Here is an 11,164-nt window from a genome sequence, read left to right as displayed (position 1 = left end):
TTTTAGTACAACATAAGAACAAAATTAATTAAGTGCCTGCACTGGCCATAGAAGATTTGGATGAGCGGAAAAATAAATTACTCCTTCAGAAGACAGTGATAAAAGGAAAGGATTGGCTAGAGCCAAATCAGTCAGACTGTGCTGCTAAGACGACCTAACCTTAGGTACTGAAGACGTGGCTGAAAGTAATGGAAGTAAATTTGAAAACAAAAAATGTGGTGTTAACATCCTCCTTAAATATTTCTTTGGCATAATTAATTTTGTATGTAAAGAGTGACAGATGGATGCTTAACTATAACATTTTTTGAAAGGACTGTGTATCTTCAGTGAAGAGGAGAATAATACATAAATAGGTCAATAGATAATAAGCAATAAATGTGCTTTCACTAGAAACGGTAAATTTCTGTGTATATTTCAATAGCTGACGCTGTCTTTGTCTGGTCCAAGGTGACAGTGGTGGGACAAAGGCGCGTGTGAGACACTAAGGAGGACGGTGCACGACCTCTTCACAAGACTCAAATTACCATCGCATAGTGCTGCTTTAATACCTTCCTTCTGCCTTATGTACTCTTCCTTGCTAGTGCATATTGGCCTTATGTCGCATATCACTGGTATCAGCCAACAGTCAGATCTATGCTGGTCAACTGCTAACAGTATCCTTAAATGCTTTCTAAGACAGCTGTATCTGCTTCTTTTGCCATGCTCCAGCTCAACTCAAAGCAGCTACATGGACACTCCTCTGCTGGTTGTGTAGACAAATGCTGAGAAGCCTTCTAATTCATACTTCAACAACCAATGTATACACATTTCACTATACTGGCCGGAGCTCAAAATGCAGGAATTTTGGTGCAGTCCCTTCAGAAGCAGAATGTGCCCTCTTTCTGCCTAGTGGCATCCATACACGAGGTGTTAGTCATGCTGTTCCATAGGTCTTTAATAAAAGAAGCCCATAATCTGTGAGCCTGCCAAAGACCATGCTGGCTTCCAGATGCAGGAGGAACTCATCATATCATTACAGGCATGGTCAATGGGGTTGTTTCTGAAATGGATGAATTTACAAACACTAGACAGTTTATTTCCAGCTGAGTTTATGGCAAGTCCTATCATAGCTTTTTCTAGGGACTGACCCACTAATTAACACGTGCTTTCCATTTCCTTCGTGCTTACAGCGTATTCCAAGTAAGCTGCAGAAATATCAAAAAGTTCACCTGAAGCTGGAAGTCCTTCTTGGACTTTTCACCAATACAGATTAATGGGGAAAAAAAAAATCACAGATGTTTGTCTGGCAACAGCTCACAGTCTAAAGAACCTGAGCAGTTTCCCAGCAGCCAGGAAAGGTTCCAAAACTCACTTGGAGCTGTGGTTACACTGTCCTGTCCAATGCAGTTAAGTAAAACAACCTGAATAAGATTAGTTCAAAAATGTATCCCAGCTTCTTTCTATTTATGGCAAGGAAATGTTTGGATAGGTCTCAGTCAATTCTGACTCTGCAGTGTGAGCGACTAAGCACCACTAAGAAGTTCTCAGGAAAGCGAAGTCTCTTCATTAGTCTTCAAAGCCTGGGTTGATTGACTGTCAAAAGTTTTAGTGAGGTTACATGCCAAGCAGAGATCTCGAGGCCCCTTCTGGTGGTCCTTTCCTCATCTATGCAATAATTATGGTGTGCAATTCACCTGAAGTATGTGAACTTCTCTGGATACAACCAGTAACACTTTTGGGTGTACATACGAACTAATGAAAAACACCGTGAGAGGACTTGCCCCTTTACTACCTACCCACTGCTCTGGGATTATTCTACCGAGTCTTAGCATGCATTATAACTGGGTGAGATTTTACTTGCTCTGGCTTGTGCAGGACTGCAATCATTCTATCCCCTCTTCATGCTAATGCTTTGGTGGTTTACCACCGCCTGCCCCTGAAAAAAAATTAAAGACCATAAGCACAGTGATGGCTGCGCTCCAGTTATCCATAAAGTTATGGTGATTATCTTGAGGCAAAAGACCCACCAACTGAAGTCTGACCTATGACAACTGTGGTCTGTGGGTCTGCACTGGTACATATACCAACAGTACGTGCACCATGCCTTAAATACCTACAAGGAATAGTGATTGCCAGTGTGGTATCTGTAGGATATGGATCAAGAAATGAGCAAGTGAGTTTTTCTCTCCTTTTCAAGAAGCAGTAGATAAGAGGATCAGTAAGAAAAGGCAGGCAAAGAAGACTAAAGCCAAGTGGATTTGTTTGGTAGGAGGGATTTGCGTAGCCCACGAAGATGCGCTGCTGGGGGCTGACTCACGAACATTTAACAGTGACTCTGTCACAGGCGGATCCTGTCACAGTAGAACACAAAGTGGTTGCAATCTAGTTGGGTCTCATTGCTTCATCCTCAGCTGTGTAAGTCACTTAGGCTTTGGACGGGGGTGTAAAACATTGGCAAGAGATTTCAGATATCAGTGTCCAGAAGGTCTGAGCAGGCAACATGAACTAAGGAAATTTGGCAGAATCAGTCTGTTTTGCAAACAGGATGTGGCTGTTGGGTAACAGCAGGAGACCTCAAAGAAGCTCTGAAACACAGCATCTAAATCATGAGAGATAATGGGGATACTTGCTATAAAACCATAAAATGAAAGTCCTACTACTGTTCCCACTGATGTCCCAGTATGACGGAAGATTGTCCTTCACTTTTTGCAGGAGTTGTACCAGAAAGCATTGACTTGTTGAATGGCATTGACTACAATGCGTGAGAGAAGAGAAATGCTGTTGTCTCAACCATATTGCAATATATATCTTGTATAAATGTTTGCAAGTATTGGTACAGTGTTACAATAATGAATGAGGTCCTCCTTGCTTTCAGCGTTAATCTAAACAGAAAATGAAATGCAATCTCTAAGTATATATAACACAGGTAAAGAATGGAGTCAAGGGCCAAGTGCATTGGAGGGAAAAAAAAGTGACTGCAGTATGCAAAAGAAGGGCTTATAAAGGCCTTTAATTCTTCAGCAAGTTTTGAGGTTGTTTTCCTTAACAATTTCTATAAATAATTAATATAAATAATGAGAGTAGATGTGATACGAATCTTGTAGCTAGGAATGCTTGCAGGGCCTGGCCTGACGTATGCTGATAACAGGATTCTGATGGACTATTATTTACATTCTTAAAGTTATACTGGTATGCATTATCAACACAATGCGTTTCATGTTCATGTTCATGCGTTTCACAATGCATTCAGTCAAGCACAGTTGAGTTCCAGAAGTTTTCTTCCCAGTTTAGCGTACTGCAATAAGCATGTGTGAGTAGTTGGAAAAAAATAGACATTATTTCTGTAACTTACAGACTGTTAGATAAAATATATGATGGATAATTAAAGACAATGCACACTCTTCTCTCTTAAAATGAAATAAATATTATTATCAGATATTTAATGAGGCTTATTTAAGCCTACTTTTATTTACTTTAGGACTTTTGTCGTCTCTGGAAGCATTCTTTCACATGTTCACCAATATGATTTGAGGAAGTGTCCAACAGTCCTGGTTACACAGGTGGACAGCTCTCTAAGTTCATTACGCAGTCACTTCATAAATGGAGTATGTAAGCTGTCCTGGTTTCTTTTGAATCTTTATACATCATACACCTGCTGGGAACATGGCTTTAAACTGACATGGGTTTAGAGATCTAAGAAACCTGTGGAACTTTTACTTTTGAGGTTATTATTATGGGTGCATCATAACTATTTTTCAGCATTCTGATTGTGCTTATTTGTCTGGGCACTGTCACATTGAGTGCACTAATTGTGCACGCCTGGCTTTGGGGCTGAAAGCACCACCTGTAAATGCCATTTTACTGCAGGCCGAGCCTTCTCCTGCTCAGGCATTCCCACTGCAGCTGGGGGATGCAGGCCCATGTCCTGAGCCACATCTATACAAGGTTTCCTCCAAAAGTGATAACTGATCGTCCAGTTTGTTTTACTTCAATGATCTGAGTCACGAATAGTAGTTGCCTTCAGCAACATAAAATGATTGAGGGGGGAATACCAACCACCACCTGAGCCACCAAGGGCACAATCCAGGAATACGCTCTACTAATGACGGGAAAACAAAAGCAGAGCACAGGTCGGCAGCCTGGAGCCCCCTGACGCTGCGTGCCGCTGCCGGCGCCGGTCGGGGGAGGCTGTGAGGAAGCGCGGCCGTTAACAGCCCCGCCGCACCGGCAGCCGGCGCTCCTCGGCGGAGCCGCACACCGCCGCCCCCTGCTCCCTGCCCACAGGCGGCGCGAAGCTCCCGTCCCCGCTCCCCCGCCGCCGTGACGGCCCCGTCCCCATCCCCACACGGACCCCGGTGCCCGCTCCCCTCGTCGCGGCGCTGCTGGCCGAACGGCCACCGCCACATCCGGGTGCCGGCCCTTTGGAAGCGCATGCGCGGCTACTGCGAGCCCTGGCACCGCTCCTCCTTCTCCTCCTGCTGCTGCTGCTGCCGCTGCCGCCGCCCCCCCGGGGCGCTGCGCTTCCGCGTTGTCAGGCAAGGGGGAGCGACCGCCAGGCGGCCCGAGGAGGAGGATGAGGAGGAGGAGGAGGGGTGGGGGGAGGCTGGTGGCTGCGGGGGCGGGCGGCGGCAGCAGCCGGGAGAAGCCCCGGCGGTGACTGGCTGGCGGCACACGGAGCTCCGAGGGGGCGGAGGGTGCCGGGACTGAAGGGAGGGAGGGGAGGGCGCTGCGAGGCGGCGGGTGGGGGGGGAGCAGGGACTGCGGCGGCGGGCGGGGAGCCGGGTGGCACCATGTGAGGCGGCTGCGCGGCCGGGCGCGGAGGCTGCGGGCGGCTCGGCGGACGGGAGGGACGGGGTGGGACGGGCCGGGGCGGGCCCGGGGCGAGCCGTGAGCCCCCGGCGGGCGGGGCCGGGCCGGGCAGCGGCAGCGGCACAGCGGGCTGACCGGGCGCCGTTTGCTTGGCTCCAGCCGCCGGGCCCCGATGAGGAGCGCCGCTGCGCTGCCGGACTAGCGCGTCGCCCTCCCGCGGGGGCTCGTCTGCCGCCGGCGGGGCGGGCGGCGGCGCTCCCCGCTCGGGTCTGCCTCGGCGCCGCCGCGAGCCATGAGGAAATTTAACATCAGGAAGGTGCTGGACGGCCTGACGGCGGTCTCCTCCGCCGCCTCGGCGTCGTCCGCCGCGCAGCAGCAGCAGGCGGGCAACCGGGAGAGCGAAATCCAGGAGACGCTCCAGTCCGAGCACTTCCAGCTCTGCAAGGTGAACGCGGCGGCCTCGGGGTGCGCCCTGAGGGGGTCGGGGGGACAGGGGGGAGAAGCGGTGGCCGTGTCCGCAAGCAGCTTGCCCGGAGACTTGCAGGGCTCGATGCCGGCGGGGTGCGCCCGGGCTTCGTGGGGAGAGCGGGATGAAGGAGGGAGGGATGGATGGATGGAGGAGGGAGGGATGCCCAGCGTTATCGCGGCCTTTCAGCGGCAGGCTCCGCTGGCGGGCCCCGAGGACGGGGGTCTGGGGCTCTGCGTGCCGGGGAACGCGGCTCCCCGCTCCCTTTGCGTCTGGAGGGGGCTGTAGACGTTTGTGGTGCTTTGGCTGCAGTGTGTTGCCAAGTCGCCGGGGCTGCTGTTGCAAAGGTTCTCCAGAGACGGAGGAAAAGTTCCCTTTTTTTTTTTTTTTTTTTCATTTGCTTGCGTGTGATACGATAACTGCGGTTAGTGCCCGCACGCTTTTGGAAAATGATGCAGCGAATTAATCCGCCAGCTGTACCTAGAGGAATAAAAACTGATTTGAATATCAATACCCATTTTTATCTTTACAATGCACCCGTGGCCTAGCTTGGTATGGCTGAGCTTGTTTGTGGATTCGCCTCCTTGTTTTATCTAGTATTGCAGGCGTTCCTGCCACTTTTACAAGTTGCTCATGAAGGACACAGGAAAGAGCAGGGCTATTACTGCTTAGATTTTATTCACTGTGAAACACTGAGAGTTGTGAGCTATGCCTGCAACTTGACTGAAGTAAAAGGAGTCTATCAGAAGTTTGCTATGCGTTTATGAGGTCCTAAAATAACCCTGCGTTAAACTAGAGGTTTTGCAGTTGAAAAGCCAGTGTTTGTATGGCTTACGTTGCATACATCTATAGTAGAAGTCAGAATAGATAATGCTTTTGTTTTTCTTGATTCTGATTAATTGCAGCCTGAGAAGTGTAATGGGGTTGTTGCTTGGTCGATTACCAAATTAGTCTTGGCTAATCAGAAACCAAAATGAGCCAACTGCCTCATATTAAGAAAGAATCCCTTGGTTAAGGGGGCTTTGTTTTGTTTTTGTGGCATGTTTTTTGTTTGCCTATTTTCAGGAGTGTTTTTTAGTTTGTTTTGAAGGGAAGCAGAGGTTGAGAGTGATGTTCTGTGGAGGTTGGGTTGATTTTTTTTATTGTTTTTTTGTAAAGGTGATGAGAGAGTTTGCACTGTCATGTGGGGCCTGTTGGAGTGAAATTGAGGTAGCTCTGACAAGCAGGTGTAGCAATTTGTAACAGTTCGGACAACAAGTCGGGCTTTGTCGCCAAACTTCGTAGGAACATCACAGATTTTAACGGTTTAGTGCCATTCTTAGGGCTAAAATAGGAGTAGTCAGAGAATGCCATGGATGGAAAAATAAAATGTCATGTTGATGCAGTCTTTGTACAGAAATAATGCAAGATTCACATTAAGTTTCAGTAAGTATGACTGTCATTTGGTGATCAAGGGTGAATGACTGGACCAACTTTAAAAAAAATCTTTTATAATTTGTGCATATAGGACAGCTGTTATTTTCAATCTGTTGGTTCCTTTCTTAAATGTGATTAATGCTGAATCCTATTCCCTAACATATGATATTGATTCTGTTTATTTTTGGTCTGCTGCTTGTCCCATCATTACTACGATGCTCTGACTTGTTAGACTGTGCGCCATGGTTTCCCCTATCAACCTTCAGCCCTGGCATTTGATCCTGTTCAGAAAATACTGGCCATCGGGACTCAGACTGGAGCATTAAGGCTGTATCCTTTTATATTCTGAAAAGGAAATTAGCGTACCTCACACAAATGATGTTTTGATTCAGCTGCTGGAGCTATTCAGATGTGTGGTGGGAACCAGGTATGCAGAAGGGGGGAAAAGCTCTGTTTTCTGGTGGCGGGTGGCCTGGCTGTTCTGCTTGTTGTGTGTCAGTTCAGGTTGTGTTAATGCTATGAGGTATGGCTGCTTAGTCCTCCTTATCTGCAGTTAATATATATGTTTTGTAGAGGATTACCAATGCGCTGACAATTTAGAAGCACAGTCAGCTGCTTTAAAAAGAGATGTGTCTGAGGGCCTGTTTCATTTTCTGCTATAACCTTTGGAATTATAAAACTCCATGCTGCTTGTATTTATTTTTTGTCTTGCTCTTGAGAGAAATGTTGTAGTAGTGTAGATCTTCTTACTACTTCTGTACTGCCAAAAAGTAGTTTTAAGTGGGGATGTTAAAGGGTGCGGGAACAGTATTTCACTAATAGTTTGTAACTGACAGAGATGAGCAGATTAAATTCATGGACTAAACCAACAGTAACGTTACTACTTCTTGTTCAAAAAAAAGTGAACTGTCTGTATGTTTGTAGCCATATGGTACCACATCCATACTGTACCACCCAAGGCACATAATAACATACGTGTTTAAACTTATTTTAAAAGAAGGTGCCCTGTAGATCCTTTAATCCACACTAACATTGCCTAAACCTTACTTTTCAACAGAGTAGAATGAGTTGATTTCTCTATTGTCCTGGAATTGTGTAAATTCTGACGTTTTTGGAGAAGGCTTAGCCATCTTGCTAGAAAAATTGAGTTAATTCTCTTTTAAACTGCAGGTAAATCTCATCATTCTCTTTCCTTTGTTAATTACGTTACTCTGCAAGTGGACATTTTGTTTCCTTCCTTAACATCAGTGTTCTGTCTAAGGCTAACTGTCTTAAAAGGGTTGTCTTTTACAAGTTGAAAAGTTAGAACTTCAGTATTAAAGAAGAGGCTGAACTGAAGTAACTTGTATGATGTCTATAATGTTATGAACTCCCAAGATCTCTCAACTCTCAGTGGTCAACAGTAATGACTGTGAAGTGCTCTCAGTAAAATATTCAAAACTACACTTAATAAATTTTAGTTTTTAAAAAGGTGATGCATTTGATTTAAATGAAAAATGAAGGGTATGCGAGGCTCTGTTGGTTTTAATTACTCTCATATTGGTACAATAGATGAGAGAACAAAATGAGACCTAAAAGTAAGGATTGGGGTTGGAGGGAGAGAACGACATGCACTTACTTAGAGCTTACTTGCCTGCAGTTTACGGCAATATGATGATGTAGGTTGCCTTATGATGACTTGATTAAAAACATATTTCTTGTCGCTTAGCCGTGACTACACCTGTCATTTCTGAGTGCGAATTGCTTTCTAAGTAATCAGGAGGAGTCTAGCAGGATTGTGAGGGAAGCAACGGTTGCTGTGAGAGGAAGCAGTAACATGAACAGAAAATGTTTCCTAAGGGAAGAAGTTTCATGCTGAGGCCGAAACATTTGTGTTCCACTAACTTAGTGAAGGTCAGTATCCGTCTCAGTACTGACTGAGTCTTGGAAGAACTGTTTTAACGCCCCCTGTTTAGCCTGATGGGTTAGCCCAGTAACCCAACAGCGCTGCAGAAGTTGTATCTCCTGTGATTACTTGCTTTTGGGGAGGGAGAGATGCAGGCAGAGGGGGTAGATTCAGATACACTCAAAACGTAAAACCAGCCTCTCACTTTCTGCCCTGTGAAACCTAGGAAGATGGCTCTCTGGGAAGGAGCGAAACTTGCAAGAGCTGTTTATTTCACCTTACTGCTCATGGACAAAAACTGAACCACAAAGTTATAGGTAACCTGTAGGATGTCTTACCTGCTGAGGCTTTTACTAATGATAAATTACATGCAAGGATTCATTGCATGTAATCTAAGTAAGTGGGAGCCACTCTCTCTTTAGAGCTGTGGAAGTGTGTCTTAATTGAAACGAGGTGTGAACTAGGAAGACTGAGAGCGAATAAAGAGGTGTTCATTGAGAACTAAATTCTAAAAGTGTAAGGAAAGTCAATCCTGATTTTCTTCTTCTGTTGTGAGGGTATAGAAGTAAAGGAAGGATAATGCTTCCTTCATTGTCTACTGGTGGATGCAAGTTGGGTATTAGTGTTTTTCTTGCGTCTTCAGGTATGGATGCAGCTTGTCAGGCTTTCAGTTCCTTTCTATTGCAACTAGGTGATCTGAGTAATTGCGAAGCAACGGGGTGTTGTTTTTTTTTTTTTTTTTGTTGAAAGGGTATTAAAGATAAAGTGCTCTTAAGAAATGTACTAACCTGGTTTAGATTTAATTTCTGTACATACTAGTGAATACTACAGCCCTGATTTACTTACAGCAATTTATGAGCTAGTCCCTTTATAGAACATGTTCTCTGTATTTGAGCAGTTTTCAATTCAGTTATTTTAACTAAAGTATTGTCTAGAAAAGGTTAATGTGAACAGAAATTTTCTTAGTCGTGCTCCCATCTCATTCTTAATTTTGAGGACTCTGTAAGCACCAGTGGAATAAAAAATGCATTTTAATGCTGTCTCTGCTATTGGTACAGTGACATGTCAGAGTAGAACTAAAGCTTTTTCTGAAGAACCAGGATTTGTGGACAGAAATAAAATGGGAGTTCACTGATTTGGTATATTTATCAATTAGAGGTAAATAAAGACAAAATAACATCAACATGGTATTAAGCTCTCTGAGTCCACAATGTAATTGTGAAAATGGAAATACTGAAGTATAGGTTGCATGTTTCACTAATCAGATTGGAAATAGGATTACTACTTTACTAATATTGTTTGTCCCTATCCTAAGCTTGACCAGTTAAAATCAGAAGAGCACTGTGGAGTTGGTGAGTTAGCATGCTAGAGACAGAAATTCACCATTTCATTCCCATGACCAGCAGTTGGTTCTAGACCTTGCAGTTTTAAGAGGGAGAGAAGTCCATATAGTAGTAGAAAGACTTTTTTATTTTTTTACGAAAGTCACCAAAGTGGTAGTTTAGGAGTATTCACTAGCTTAATTTGAGCTGCATATGGCTTTATCCTCCCACCACCCATTTGAAAACAACAAATAAATCAACAACAACAAAAAAACACTTGATTTCATTTCCGGAGTTACTTATAAATATTTCTGACTGGGATTTAGGTAGCAAGTGTTTCTGGGACTGACTGATACTGCTTAATAAAAAGGAACGTTTTGAGCTGTTAATAGGACTCTTCTTCCTTTTTTTTTTTTTCTGTTTTTAGCTATGGAGAAAATCTTGGTCCCCTTCCTGTGTATTGGGAGAAGTTACAAAATGTGTATAGCTTAATAGAATACAAACCTGGAGAGGTGTCAGATCCTGGACCTCCTGCACTTGACATAGAACAGCCAGGTGGCATGAACATCCTCCCTGACATTAGGACCTGTCGAAAATAATTGAACAGTTTAATTTTGTGTTCTGTATTTCAGGAGAAACTGAGTGATGTGATAGGAACAAGAGCAGAAGTGCACTTTGGAGCAACATTAAAAGCTTGAATTTGCTTATCTTGTCCACACTCACAATTATCCGCTTGCTGTGATCTAGCTGTTCCTCTGCGTTCATTGTGTTGATCGAAGGATGCTCATTCTAGCTGGTTGAGGTGTTTTGAGTCTTGGCTGGTGGCCTGGCCTTCAGGTGTGGAATTTCTACCTCAGGCTTACTTTGCTGTAGTTTTGGATGCTCGTGAATGTGTTCCCCACAAGGAACAATTTTCTCACTATTTATACATACCGAACTTCAACAGCAGCGTAAGCTTCTGGGGACCTCACCTGTCACTGCAGGCCAGTTTCACCAGCTTCTCCATATGCAACGCCATTTAGCTGTTGTTACAAGTGTTGCTATCACCTTCTGGTCTCCTGTCCCAGATGTGTTGGATATAAAGCTGTAGAATGTTCATCTATGTTTTGTTTCTTTCCTGAGCGTACCTGAACTGTTTCAACAGGACACGTAGTTCAGAATTTTAAGGAAGTTTCATGCATGACAACCATCTGTGTTTTGCTTTCCCAGCACATACCAAAACCTTCTAATGAGCTGGGTGTATGTACTTAAGGTCTAACTTACCTGCATGGTGCAATGGGGCGAACT

The 11,164-nt window shown here is 44.7% G+C and overlaps 1 protein-coding gene across 12 annotated transcripts in view; it reads left to right on the top strand.

Moving 5' to 3' along the window:
* The first annotated feature begins 4,282 nt into the window (after nt 1–4,282).
* The window catches only part of STXBP5 (syntaxin binding protein 5), a 114,281-nt gene continuing 107,399 nt past the window's right edge, over nt 4,283–11,164 (top strand). For 3 of the 12 annotated variants that reach the window (XM_040550752.1, XM_040550748.1, XM_040550745.1), the window contains exons 1-2: nt 4,878–5,233; nt 6,903–7,000. In XM_040550752.1, the coding sequence (XP_040406686.1) occupies nt 5,081–5,233; nt 6,903–7,000 (251 nt within the window). In that variant the 5' untranslated portion in view covers nt 4,878–5,080. Of the gene's footprint in view, nt 4,515–4,873; nt 5,234–6,902; nt 7,001–11,164 lie in introns of those variants that run through there. The other 9 variants (XM_040550756.1, XM_040550753.1, XM_040550750.1 and 6 more) reach the window with 8 other exon arrangements.

The sequence above is a fragment of the Cygnus olor genome, chromosome 3 (assembly GCF_009769625.2).
Source record: "Cygnus olor isolate bCygOlo1 chromosome 3, bCygOlo1.pri.v2, whole genome shotgun sequence".
In the NCBI taxonomy this organism is placed as follows: domain Eukaryota; kingdom Metazoa; phylum Chordata; class Aves; order Anseriformes; family Anatidae; genus Cygnus; species Cygnus olor.
The sequence above is the reverse complement of the archived record's forward strand: the minus strand, read 5'-3'. Positions and strand labels throughout refer to the sequence as shown.